General features: G+C 39.5%; 1 protein-coding gene across 1 annotated transcript; it reads left to right on the forward strand.

The window, feature by feature from the left end:
• Positions 1 to 14,793: 14,793 nt before the first annotated feature.
• Positions 14,794 to 15,837, forward strand: LOC132545716 (pol-RFamide neuropeptides-like). The gene has a single exon (XM_060209407.1). It carries the CDS (start codon positions 14,794 to 14,796, stop codon positions 15,835 to 15,837), a length of 1,044 nt encoding a protein of 347 aa, XP_060065390.1.
• Positions 15,838 to 16,103: the final 266 nt, after the last annotated feature.

The raw sequence follows: 16,103 nt of genomic DNA on the forward strand, positions 1-16,103 counted from the left end.
CACGGAAAGGGCTGTGGATTTACGCATCTCCTAAAGGCGACGTAAATATCACGCTATCGTTACCAGACCTCCTAGAATCTTAACAGCAGGGGATCAGATCGAGGCAACGAAAATGGGTTTTATTAGCATCTAGTTTTACAAGGTGCTCGCCCTCAGACATTTCAGTAGCAAGCTTTACATGGTGCTCGTCACCAGAGGGACATTTCTGGAATATGTTTTCCTGCAGCGCGCATTCCATCATATCTAGAAGACATGTTAAATGCGATTAGATAGGCTGATGATATCATCGGGGATTTCTACAAAAGTAAATACCCAAATCTTTAAAGGTATTAACATTTCAGCTGGTTTTTGTCCTTGGCTAATGGAGGCTGTAAAATCCATTCTAAGAGAAAGAGAGTACTCGTGTATGTAGAATCTATACAGAATGCAAAAGTGTATACGTATTACGATATATTAAGTGAACATATATAACGTGCATATAACGTGTCTTTATTTAGCAAAATGCCCATGAGCACAAATTATTACCTAAGAGAAGAGTACAATGAGAAAGACATGCCTGTCTATCCCAACGTTAATACTTAATGCTAAGGCTTGTATGATTAAAGGTGTAGTTATCCAACCTTCCAGCGATGATTAAACAAAGATGACGACGAGGCACGACTTTCAGGCACGATAAAACACGAGGCACGACTTTCAGGCACGTTAAAACACGAGGCACGACTTTCAGGCACGATAAAACACGAGGCACGACTTTCAGGCACGATAAAACACGAGGCACGACTTTCAGGCACGATAAAACACGAGGCACGACTTTCAGGCACGTTAAAACACGAGGCACGACTTTCAGGCACGATAAAACACGAGGCACGACTTTCAGGCACGATAAAACACGAGGCACGACTTTCAGGCACGTTAAAACACGAGGCACGACTTTCAGGCACGTTAAAACACGAGGCACGACTTTCAGGCACGATAAAACACGAGGCACGACTTTCAGGCACGTTAAAACACGAGGCACGACTTTCAGGCACGATAAAACACGAGGCACGACTTTCAGGCACGTTAAAACACGAGGCACGACTTTCAGGCACGTTAAAACACGAGGCACGACTTTCAGGCACGTTAAAACACGAGGCACGACTTTCAGGCACGTTAAAAAACGAGGCACGACTTTCAGGCACGTTAAAACACGAGGCACGACTTTCAGGCACGTTAAAACCATGCATCGCTCATACCAGGGGCGTAGCTTCCATATAAAGAAAAAGCCTGGGCTTACACATAAAAGATCCGTGCATAGAGTATGTCGGACAAAATTACAAAACTAAGGTAGCAAATACATATCAGGGGTTGAAGTTTGTTGTTAAATAAATAAAAAGACTGTCTCAGAAAACGATTCAAAACATCTTTGAAATCATGAAATTCAGACCCCTCGTCTTGGCTTACACATTTCTGCTGGGCTAGCTACGCCCCTGCATACGACATGCGTTTGTACAAACTGGAGGTGTTACATTAGACATCATTTATAACCAATTACACTACCTCGAACATCAAAGTAAGATGTCACATTGGTGACTAAAACAACATTATCAAAGTCTCAATAAGTAAGAGAGCACCTGTTTTGTGATATGAGTGTCTTCATCGTACTATAAATAATTGGATACAAATTCAGCAAATATTATATAATAAAATAAAACATGGCGCCTCCACATGATCAGTAAAATATACACTGAACTGTTTTAAAATATAGTGTTTATTTTATCTTTGGTAGAGATCAACACTTTACAGCAACAGTTTGGACGAAATGATCTATATAATGGCAGGCACAATTAGGTAGAATCGTTATAGTACAGGCGCTGTCGCGAGACAAGTAAACTGACAAACCTTATAGTTGTGTCGATTCCACTGCTAACTCATCTTATTACAAGTTATTGACCTTTTTGAGGGGGACATATTTCAAACATGTCTTCTATGCTGATTCTGAACGCGTTCCCACAACCAATTAAACTATGGAACATTTCGATGCTTGAACTAGAAATCAGGCGAATACTGAAAATCATGTGTCATTTTACCTTATTGGTTAAATCTCTGTCTTCTCAAAAGCCTTTAGCCGATGTTAAGATCATCTGAAATATTCAAAACTTCGTGTAGTGCGTAAAAGTGTCAGCGCCTACCGGTCCTAGACTGGTCAGATAATGTGGTTTTATAAAGCTATCCATTTTAACAGTGACGAGGTTACACTAGTGTTAAGAAGCAATCATTTTACACTGTAGACAAAAAACTTCGGTGCGTGAAACCTTACTATTAAGCGTTGTCATTGTATGTAACAGTACCTAGTCGAGAAACTTTCATCACATTATGTAAAAGAACTCAGTTCCACAAAACGCTTGGCCTAACCCGACAACGATTATTAGCATAAAGTCATAGATTCACAAAGGAATCGTAGCACAGGTATTGACAAGCCTGGAAATCATGCCGAGTCGTCACAGACATTGACAAGCCTGGAAATCATGCCGAGTCGTCACAGACATTGACAAGCCTGAAAAATAATGCCGAGTCGTCACAGATATTGACAGCCTGGAAATCATGCCGAGTAGTCATAGACATTGACAAGCCGGGAAATCACGCCGTGTCGTCACAGACATTGACAAGCCTGGAAATCAAGCCGAGTCGTCACAGACATTGACAAGCCTGGAAATCATGCCGAGTCGTCACAGACATTGACTAGACTGGAAATCATGCCGAGTCGTCACAGACATTGGCAAGACTGGAAATCATGCCGAGTCGTCACAGTCATTGACAAGACTGGAAATGATACCGAGTCGTCACAGTCATTGACAAGCTTGGGAATCATGCCGAATCGTCACAGTCATTGTACAAACCTGGAAATCATACGTACTCGTCGAATCTTCACAGGCATTGACAATGAGTACTTCAAAACTCTGTTGACCATGCCAGGTTAAGATAACGCAGGTTTGCACTTGTCCGTTCTTCTCTGTTTTAGATGTCTCTGCATTTATCTGTTACAGTGGAGAGCTGACGGCATTTCAGTGATGTATTGTTCAAAAACAGCTACACCTTAAATGTAATTCGTAAAATGTATTATGTTATTCAAACTTCCAAGATTTCAAGTTAAAAAGTTATAGAAATAGTCACGTGTGTCATCTTTTTCTTCCAAAGTTTGCTTATGCTTGAACAATGGAGATGCTGCTTTGGTAAAGATTCTAAAAAAGGCTTTATCAGTTATTGTTCAAAGGACACCTGTATACAATTCCATATATTTGTCAAAACGTGCATCACTTGCTCTTCCAAAAAATTAACTTAATTATTTTTAACTTAGAATGATGAAAGTGTCAACTGAACAGCAAAAGGCGTGTTTGGTGTGAGAGTTCATAAATTCATTATACGAGGATGGAATTTGCAGATATACCGTCTATTTATGACAAGTACGAGTGTATAAATCCAATTTCATGCAATGATCTATGAGCGGAAAACAACACAAAATAAGGTAGCAGCTCAGTCTCATCACTGACAAACAACAAAACCAATGTTCCAATGCCGTACATGGACTGACAATTCTATGGTAGAATAATGATCAGAGAAGCTAGAACAGACCACTCACAAAGTATTCTTTATGGATTGAGAATCTGCGGCTGTTATCCACGCTACCACAATGGCTGAAATGAATCGGTACTGTATTGTCTAGCTTTATCACTTCAGTTTGTATTTTTACTTACAATAATGTATCGTGATGCTTTCCAATGTCTCGTTATTAAACGTTAGTTCTTATATAAATCTTAATGGAGAAACCTATCCTAGCTCACATTTATTTGCTTTAGGCTTTCATCTTCCACAAACAATGAAATATGTGATTGGCAGTGTTTGCGGTATAATACGGTTACTGAACCACTTTTTGTCAATCTATAACGAGTACGATGCTTTCAGCGAAAGCTGTTTAATCTTTCTGTTTGCAATCCAACATGTTTAGCAACGACAATGTTTAGAATCAGAAATACATATATAGGCGTTCCGAAACCGATATCTTACTGGACAAATCGCACATCGGTGATGTACATGTATTTGCTGCACAACGAGCAACCGATTGGGAGTACCTACGAAGTAGTCTCAGTGACTAGGTCTGTTAAGTATTGATCACTTGTTAAATCGTTACATAACGGTAGATTTTTAACTTCTCCTTCAAAGAATGTACATGTACATAATCCAATAAACGAGTAGTAACTTTTTCAATACAAAGATAATGCTAAAGACACACAACTAAATAGCGCCTTTCCATACCAATAGTGAATTATATGAAATATAGCTGTTAATAATGAATTAAACTACACAATAGATATTTCTTTCCGTAGGATTCGTCATAGATAATAAGGACTTGTGGAAACCTTGAAAGCGACTGAGGTTAATCGAAATTTGCTGAAAAGCATTAAACTTTAAAATACAATAAATTTCACAATTTTCAATGTTGAAGATTTCCAAACTACGCAAAGTTCATTGTCCATATATTCTTAATCGTGCCACTATTCGAATTACTTAAATCGTTGGATGCAAGTTACGACAAATTTCGGGAACTAAAAGTCTTATCCGTTAGACGCTATGTTAACATCGAAAGTCAAATGAACCAAAGAGTAGTCAACGATGGGAAAGTATTGGTAAGGGTGGATTAGAATAACAATAATTAAACAGTAAATTTTGACATATCAAACGATGCTTTGTTTAAAGAAGATTCGATGAGGAAAGGTTCAACAAATCCCAAAATGTTCAATAGAATACCGACATGTCATTCAATCGAACAACGAAAATTCTTTTAAAATAACAAACAGATAGAAAAAGACCAAGTGTTCCAAAAGAGTAAGCGTACTCTGCTTCATTGGTGTTCAATCCAAGTAAGATAAGCCATGTTTTCAAACCCACCAAGCATATTAATGGACATTGATTTTCATGTCACGTTTTCCTTATTAGTCTTCATCAACTTGTATGTCACAAACCCACATATTTTTGGTCTGTATTAGGTGTCGAAATATATATCGGAATTCATGACAATAGGCACAAGCTCTTACAAAGCAAATTAACTGCTACCACGTTGGTATGGCAGGCAGTAATTTTACTCGTCAGAAAACGATTACGTTGATGACCGTTAGAATTAAGTCACATACAGTTTAATAAGTCCTTTCTTTGCCATTGCAGATTCTATCACGGAACACATAACAGTAGAGAAAGCGCTGCCTACCTGTGTCTTTGTGTGGACACCGAATGGTCACCTTGGAGATACGGTCACCAGTTACCGCCGAAGGATGTTGCTGAAATACCGAGAAGGCAGATATTATCACAAGATCTCATGTATGTAATTACATATCAAATATACCGCCCTCAGACAACAACAGGTCACGAACCTTTATCCAGCAATCTGCGCCTTTAGCAATGATCTGTACTATGACCGTATATCTATAAGGTCGTGTGTGATTGGAAAGAAAATCGGCTAATGAACTAGCAATACACTTTCATCTTTACAAGTAACTTACCGTCACTTATCATTGTCATTCAGCATTACCCTGAAATGCCAAGACGTATTCTGACACATTACGATCCTTCAAAAACGCATGCACGCTACACATTATGTTAGTTAACTGTGTTCCGCTACGATATTACAATTTTGACACACTATAAACAAACGCTCGTCACACACCACAATGTTCTAATCGTCACACACCACAATGTTCTAATCGTCACACACCACAATGTTCAAATCGTCACACACCACAATGTACAATCGTCACACACCACAATGTACAATCGTCACACACCACAATGTACAATCATCACACACCACAATGTACAATCGTACAATGTACAATCATCACACACCCACAATGTACAATCGTCACACACCACAATGTACAATCGTCACACACCACAATGTACAATCGTCACACACCACAATGTACAATCGTCACACACCACAATGTACAATCATCACACACCACAATGTACAATCGTCACACACCACAATGTACAATAGTCACACACCACAATGTACAATCGTCACACACCACAATGTACAATCGTCACACACCACAATGTACAATCGTCACACACCACAATGTACAATGTCACACACCACAATGTCGTCACACACCACAATGTACAATCGTCACACACCACAATGTTCTAATCGTCACACACCACAATGTACAATCGTCACACACCACAATGTACAATCGTCACACACCACAATGTACAATCGTCACACACCACAATGTACAATCATCACACACCACAATGTACAATCGTCACACACCACAATGTACAATCGTCACACACCACAATGTACAATCGTCACACACCACAATGTACAATCGTCACACACCACATTGTACAATCGTCACACACCACATTGTACAATCGTCACACACCACGATGTGCAATCGTTACACACTACAATGTACAATCATCACACACCACAATGTACAATCGACACACACCACAATGTACAATAGTCACACACCACAATGTACAATAGTCACACACCACAATGTACAATAGTCACACACCACAATGTACAATCGTCACACACCACAATGTACAATCGTCACACACCACAATGTACAATCGTCACACACCACAATGTACAATCGTCACACACCACAATGTACAATCGTCACACACCACAATGTACAATCGTCACACACCACATTGTACAACCATCACACACCACAATGTACAATCGTCACACACCACAATGTACAATCATCACACACCACAATGTACAATCGTCACACACCACAATGTACAATCGTCACACACCACAATGTTCTAATCGTCACACACCACAATGTTCTAATCGTCACACACCACAATGTTCAATCGTCACACACCACAATGTACAATCGTCACACACCACAATGTACAATCGTCACACACCACAATGTACAATCGTCACACACCACAATGTACAATCGTCACACACACAACAATGTCACACACCACAATGTACAATCGTCACACACCACAATGTACAATCGTCACACACCACAATGTACAATCGTCACACACCACAATGTACAATAGTCACACACCACAATGTACAATACAATCGTCACACACCACAATGTACAATCGTCACACACCACAATGTACAATAGTCACACACCACAATGTACAATCGTCACACACCACAATGTACAATCGTCACACACCACAATGTACAATCGTCACACACCACAATGTACAATCGTCACACACCACAATGTACAATCGTCACACACCACAATGTACAATCGTCACACACCACAATGTTCTAATCGTCACACACCACAATGTACAATCATCACACACCACGATGTACAATCATCACACACCACAATGTCCAATCATCACACACCACAATGTACAATAGTCACACACCACAATGTACAATCGTCACACACCACAATGTACTCACACACCACAATGTACAATCGTCACACACCACAATGTACAATCGACACACACCACAATGTACAATCACCACACACCACAATGTACAATCGTCACACACCACAATGTACAATCGTCACACACCACAATGTACAATTGTCACACACCACAATGTACAATCATCACACACCACAATGTACAATCATCACACACCACAATGTACAATCATCACACACCACAATGTACAATCGTCACACACCACAATGTACAATCGTCACACACCATAATGTTCTAATCGTCACACACAACAATGTTCTAATCGTCACACACCACAATGTTCTAATCGTCACACACCACAATGTACAATCGTCACACACCACAATGTACAATCGTCACACACCACAATGTACAATCGTCACACACCACAATGTACAATAGTCACACACCACAATGTACAATAGTCACACACCAAAATGTACAATAGTCACACACCACAATGTACAATCGTCACACACCACAATGTACAATCGTCACACACCACAATGTACAATAGTCACACACCACAATGTCACACAATCAAGTCACACACCACAATGTACAATCGTCACACACCACAATGTCACACACAATCGTCACACACCACAATGTACAGTCACACACACAATGTACAATCGTCACACACCACAATGTCACACATCATGTCACACACCACAATGTACAATCACACGTCACACACACACCAATGTACAATCGTCACACACCACAATGTACAATCGTCACACACCACAATGTACAATCGTCACACACCACAATGTACAATCTTCACACACCACAATGTACAATAGTCACACACCACAATGTACAATCGTCACACACCACAATGTACAATAGTCACACACCACAATGTACAATCGTCACACACCACAATGTACAATCGTCACACACCACAATGTACAATCGTCACACACCACAATGTACAATCATCACACACCACAATGTACAATAGTCACACACCACAATGTACAATAGTCACACACCACAATGTACAATCGTCACACACCACAATGTACAATCATCACACACCACAATGTACAATCGTCACACACCACAATGTTCTAATCGTCACACACCACAATGTACAATCGTCACACACCACAATGTACAATAGTCACACACCACAATGTACAATAGTCACACACCACAATGTACAATCGTCACACACCACAATGTACAATCGTCACACACCACAATGTACAATCGTCACACACCACAATGTACAATAGTCACACACCACAATGTCACACACCACAATGTACAATCGTCACACACCACAATGTACAATCGTCACACACCACATTGTACAATCATCACACACCACAATGTACAATCGTCACACACCACAATGTACAATCGTCACACACCACGATGTCCAATCGTCACACACCACAATGTACAATCATCACACACCACAATGTACAATCGTCACACACCACAATGTACAATCGTCACACACCACAATGTACAATCGTCACACACCACAATGTACAATCATCACACACCACAATGTACAATAGTCACACACCACAATGTACAATGTACAATCGTCACACACCACAATGTACAATCGTCACACACACAATAGTCACACACCAATGTCGTCACACACCACAATGTACAATCGTCACACACCACAATGTACAATCGTCACACACCACAATGTACAATCGTCACACACCACAATGTCACACACCACAATGTACAATCGTCACACACCACAATGTACAATCGTCACACACCACAATGTACAATCGTCACACACCACAATGTACAATCGTCACACACCACAATGTACAATCGTCACACACCACAATGTACAATCATCACACACCACAATGTACAATAGTCACACACCACAATGTACAATCGTCACACACCACAATGTACAATCGTCACACACCACAATGTACAATCGTCACACACCACAATGTACAATCGTCACACACCACAATGTACAATCGTCACACACCACAATGTCACACACCACAATGTCACACACCACAATGTACAATGTCACACAATCGTGTACAATCGTCACACACCACAATGTACAAATGTACACACACACCACAATGTACAATCACACACCACATTGTCACACACCACAATGTACAATCGTCACACACCACAATGTACAATAGTCACACACCACAATGTACAATCGTCACACACCACAATGTACAATAGTCACACACCACAATGTACAATCATCACACACCACAATGTACAATCGTCACACACCACAATGTACAATAGTCACACACCACAATGTACAATAGTCACACACCACAATGTACAATCGTCACACACCACAATGTACAATCATCACACACCACAATGTACAATCGTCACACACCACGATGTACAATCGTCACACACCACAATGTACAATCGTCACACACCACAATGTACAATCGTCACACACTACAATGTACAATCGTCACATACCAGACATTTTTTAAGATGTATAAAATTGAATTGTAATATAGAGGCTAATTAAACAGTTTATAGGATTGTTATTTAGAGACTAACCATATGGTATATACATTGCTAAATATACAGTACATATTATTGTAATTGAGAGCTAATATTCAGTGTATGGAATTGCAAATAATGTTTCCAAATTCTTTGTTTTTGTTTAGTACATGAGATAAACAGCATAAAAACGTCTGTGCTTTTTTACCGGCGACAGTAGGTTTAACCCAACAAACAACAGCTAGAACTGATCCATATTGATATTAACGTTCTAGCCGTTTACTTTGAGACAGTGGTAGTTGTGAAGAAACTCGCGCCACTATACTCAAAGTAGTAAAAATAGACATTTGGCAATACTTTCAGCATTCGAAATGACACACATGGGCACGCCACTACTGTTAATTCTCAGTCCACAACTAAAAACATTGTAAAAGGTTGTTACGCTCTCCAGAAATGGCTTTTGCTCACGATTTACCTGCAAATACAGGGTTCTTGTTAAATAGCTGCACGTGGCATTCGACTCAGGTGATGGTGGTTCCCATAGCAACCGCAGCTTGCATTAATTTTGATTAAAGGGCTGCCGTGAAATAATGAGGACTTGGGGAAAGGTGTTTAATGTCTCTGCGAACGTTACCAGGGTCATGGCCCATCGCTGTGACTGACACTAACTCTTCGGTACAATTGTATCGTGACAACATTTGATCTATCGTACAAGTATGAGACATATAGATCTACCTCTGGTTGAATTCATCTGCCAAAAGCGAATCACAGACCTGGATAAGAGTAATCTTTGTACATGCTGTAGAGTCGAGTACACTTCCTCTTGTGTTTCCGACATACTGTCTCATGTTTGGTCTCATATTTTGTTGTGGTAATCAACAGTCGTGGTTGTTGGTGGAACAGAACGCTGTGGCATTGAATGGTTAGTTATATGCAATGTACCTTAAGTGTTCAACAAAGCTTTTTTTTAATTAATTCAAGAATCATGTTTTACTAATGACATTACCTTACAATATCAAGCGTTAGAGACAATAAGTCGTGCGCCCGAGATGATATGTCGTGCGCCCGTGATAATATGTCGAGCGCTTGAGACAATAAGTCGTGCGCCCGAGATAATAAGTCGTGCGCCCTAGATAATATGTCGAGCGCTCGAGATACATTGAAACTAGAAAGAAATCCTTATGTTGGTGTCCTAAATCTTACACCTGTAACCGATTTCTGAAGCACGTAGTCATGATTGAGTATGGATTCATGAATATCTGTATCTAACGTTTGATTTATCATTGAAAATTCTATGGCAATCACAACTCTGTTCCTTGTATATGTGTGTATTTACTAACGCACAGGTAAAGTGTGAAATTAACGTAACGGAATTCTTCGGCACCCGATACAATGCAATGTTAGTAATTATAAAGAAAAAGCACATCACGTAGGTTATAACGACTAGAAATGAATTCATGGAAAGTTAACAGTGTTTCAAATTCCAAAAGATTGACGTCACTGTGCGGCAGTTCACTTAATCGTGTTTGATATACTGCTGTCCGTCTTTATGGTATAAGATACAGACCAGAACAAGAACACTATTTTTGTATTTACAATTACACGATATTTGTACGTGTTTCACAATTTTAACAACAGTAACGGTATAAAGGCAACATTTAGCGACAAAACGATGAAACACACCGACAAAACAAGATTCAGCGTCAGCAAAATAAGCTTACCCTGCATTTAAATGGAACAGCGTGCATGCCACGTAGAGGTGTTTTTTTTAAACTAATTATAGAGATTCAGTGTCTAATGTCGCTGCCAGATAAGTGTACACCGAATTGAAATCTGACAGTTTAACCATTTTTGTTAAAGTCTTACGATAGTTTTAGTGTATGAAATATAGTAAGTGATATACCAAATTAAAAAAAAAAATATCTGTCGATTCAGACTACTCGAAGCGAAATATCGCGAACGGTTTAATGACAATCACATGGGGATCAAGTCGTTTCGCTAGACAGATCGAGTGTATTGACAAATGAGCCATGTTCATGTGTTCCTACTACGTAAGCGTATCAGGCTCACATAATGTTTTTTTTCTGAATTTTTTTTACGTCAGCCACATCATTGTCTTGGGGTCACCACTTAAATATATATATGTTTTTCATTGCATACCCTTTCTACTTCGATAACCTGCAGATTGCGCTGTCAAATTAGGCAACAATGAATAAAGCAATACATTTATTCCATAAGTTTGGAAATGACGAAATATAGGTAGCAATGGTGCCGCTATACAACAGGCGGCTGGCCGATAATTAGAAGACGGCCGTAGTGTATTTAAGTGGCGGCCGCAGAATAGTTATGTAGCGGTTATCACATAATTTCACATTCAGACAAAATGTATTCCTAAGCCTAATACGCTCCCGTATCCTACTATAGCAGTAGATGTTACAGACTATCAAAAGCACTGAAGTAACCCTAAGCCATGTGTCACTGTAGGAGGGTTTACTGTTTTAAAGTGCATCTGTACTTCTAATTGAAAAGAAAACATACGATAAATAAAGTACGTGCTGTTTCGTTGGCTTTGGAATAAATAATGCATTTGATCTTCGGTTCTTGCCAATCCAGTAAATTTGGAGCTCCCCTCTCCGTCCGTAAAATCCTCATTACTGAAGACCTCATTATGTCATCAATTACAGGTATCACATCAAGTTTATTTTAGGTGACATCAAGCTAGATTGAACTTACAAGAGTCATGATACTGTACAAAAATGTTTAATAGACACCCATGTTTTACAAATACCGAGTTACTTTACAGCTCATTGCTAATAAGATATAGTAAACATCGAGTTTTTAATGGCTATGAAAACAACATCTTTGGTGTGATTGATGCGATATTTTCTGTTCCAGGAACCGTATTCGCGAAACCGTTCTCATGCTCAAGCATGAGTTTTGTGCTCTAGTCTTGTATCTTGTTTTAGTTAAAAGTGAGTAAGAAAAGTTGATTTTTGTCAAAGATTTGAAAATACTTTGAAAGGACTTCAAGCCAGATGCTATATTCAATGTTTATATTTGACATTTATATTATTGGATACGATTTAGGCGAATTATAAAAAGTTTGCTTGAGTACAGAATCTATGCTTGAGCATGAGAATGGTTTCATGACTACGGGCCCTGGACTATGTAAGGATAATTCCGTTAGGAGAACAATTAACAACATCATGATTAGCAATTTGTTTTCGTTTAATAGATATGAAAATTTCCGTAACTCTACTGTATTTTTTGATGATTTCAATAGTAAGGTTAGAGTGGTTTCCTTAAAAACGAATGATACCCATCAACTGCAACACTCACATTTCATCCTAGTCTCTTTTATGCTGGTAGGCTTACATATTGCTATCATAATCATTCTTTGCTAGTTTTATCGTTCCGTGAACATCCAGGGTCATTTTGATGTGGGTTATCCTTGGAATAGCTGGTGTCTACCTCACTGAACAGCATACGGGGGTCTCGTCGCACATATCGCAGAGCATTTCGAGAAAAGTGTCTTGCCCAATTGAACCTGATCTAGTGAATACGACCGATTTATATGTTGTTGGAGGAGACGTACCTCTGTAATATGTAATCTGTTATATATTGTGATCAGTCGTGGTGTCATGTTACCTTGTTATGTGATATTTTTTCAGTGTGATGGCATAATAGAAGCACCTGCTAGTAACCTTTTCATCCATGAACACTGGACGTAAACCTCAAACAAGCAAAAATGTATATTTGATGTGTAATGGATTCATTCATCAAGATTTCATGACGCTTTCAACAATCTAAAACGAGTTGATTGTTTTACAACGAGAACACGAATGAACAAAATAAGGAAATTTATGTTCACTGTTACCTGTATGCCTGTATATGTTTAACGACAGCCGCAAGGGCCCATAATAATATCATCATGGTTATTTTATTTTAAACCCCTCGAGGTTTCTGATTCAATGTTGATAAACTATTTATACTTCACTGACTGACTCATTTATAATGTGTGTACAGACTTGACCAGTGGGATACATATATTCAATTGCTGAAGCCAATCTTAGGTAAGTCGATTTCAAGTCTTCAACAATGTATTCCGACCCTAGTGTTAGATGCTGACATATATTTTAGGGATCATACATATGCAACGTGGTTTGAAACAATATACTATAGAGTATTCCAATAGCTGTCAATTTCAAACAATGACGTTTATCAACTCATCAACTATCAGTTGATACGCCTTAATTCAGATGTCTATTCATTTTCTAGGAAATATCTTTGTCAGTTTTATCTTTTTTACTCAGTGCTTACACTTTCATTTTTAACATGATCAGACGTTTGTCCATCAAACATTTCACTACTTTCATTTTCACATAAATTACTGAAGTGAATACTCCATGCCTATATGTTTTGGATCAGGTAGAACCCGACCGACATACTTGATATGAAACTGTAACAACTTGGAGTTATGTGATTTTACTTATGTCTACAGTGTGGTTGCCAAAACACTGCCTGATCAACTTCACCTGGCTGGTCCATTTCATCGTTCTGTAATCTCAAAGCTTTTGTAAATACACATTAGCATATCTTATAGTCTTAAACATACACGTCATTACCTCTAAATTGACCAATATTGCCCTACATTCTGTCATTCCCGTATGGTTTAAGATATCTCTTAAATGTACATTTTTAACACAACGTTTTGATGCATTTAACAGTAGTTTTTAAACTTTCTTAAAATGCGTCAAGTTCGTCATTTGATTTTTGCTATTTTCGGAGAAAAGCAATGACACTGAGCTCAGACTCTACAGCAGACTTGTAGTTATGTATTTGATCGTTATTCAATGCTTTACGCCAGTTATACATCAACACTTTATATGTTATTGCCTGAACGGTGGGAATATCGATACTACAAAACGCACTGTTGTGATCGAGGAGTGGCTCAACTCCCATACACACACTGTTCTGATCGAGGAGTGGCTCAACTTCCATACACACACTGTTCTGATCGAGGAGTGGCTCAACTCCCATACACACACTGTTCTAATTGAGGAGTGGCTCAACTTCCATACACACACTGTTCTGATCGAGGAGTGGCTCAACTCCCATACACACACTGTTCTAATTGAGGAATGGCTCAACTTCCATACACACACTGTTCTGATCGAGGAGTGGCTCAACTCCCATACACACACTGTTCTAATTGAGGAGTGGCTCCACTCCCGTACACACACTGTTGTAATTGAGGAGTGGCTCCACTCCCGTACACAAACTGTTCTAATTGAGGAGTGGCTCAACTCCCATACACACACTGTTCTAATTGAGGAGTGGCTCAACTCCCGTACACACACTGTTCTAATTGAGGAGTGGCTCCACTCCCGTACACACACTGTTCTAATTGAGGAGTGGCTCCACTTCCGTACACACACGGTTTTAATTGAGGAGTGGCTCCACTCCCGTACACAAACTGTTCTAATTGAGGAGTGGCTCCACTCCCATACACACACTGTTCTAATTGAGGAGTGGCTCAACTCCCGTACACACACTGTTCTAATTGAGGAGTGGCTCCACTCCCGTACACAAACTGTTCTAATTGAGGAGTGGCTCAACTCCCATACACACACTGTTCTAATTGAGGAGTGGCTCAACTCCCATACACACACTGTTCTAATTGAGGAGTGGCTCAACTCCCGTACACACACTGTTCTAATTGAGGAGTGGCTCCACTCCCGTACACACACTGTTCTAATTGAGGAATGGCTCCACTTCCGTACACACACTGTTTTAATTGAGGAGTGGCTCCACTCCCGTACACACACTGTTCTAATTGAGGAGTGGCTCCACTCCCGTACGAACTTTTCTGATTAAGAAGTGGCTCAACTCCCGCTGGTAATAAAACTGACGCTCTAGTATATCACTTATTTTGGTACAGTGTATCATCCCTCCTGGTTTTAAAAGTGAACTGTTATTTCAGAAACAGGACTAGAGTTAGGCTATATATACTTTAACAAACGTAGGATTGAGTAGGGTGCGGGGTCAGCAGACAGTAATTAGTGGTAGTTATACATCGATCAGATCAAGCGAGACGAATATAACCCAGCTCGCTTGACCACAACGTCAGTTATACAAATGTA

The sequence above is a fragment of the Ylistrum balloti genome, unplaced genomic scaffold (genome assembly GCF_031769215.1).
Source record: "Ylistrum balloti isolate Yb309-2 unplaced genomic scaffold, AGI_CSIRO_Ybal_v1 Utg369852, whole genome shotgun sequence".
In the NCBI taxonomy this organism is placed as follows: Eukaryota; Metazoa; Mollusca; class Bivalvia; order Pectinida; family Pectinidae; genus Ylistrum; species Ylistrum balloti.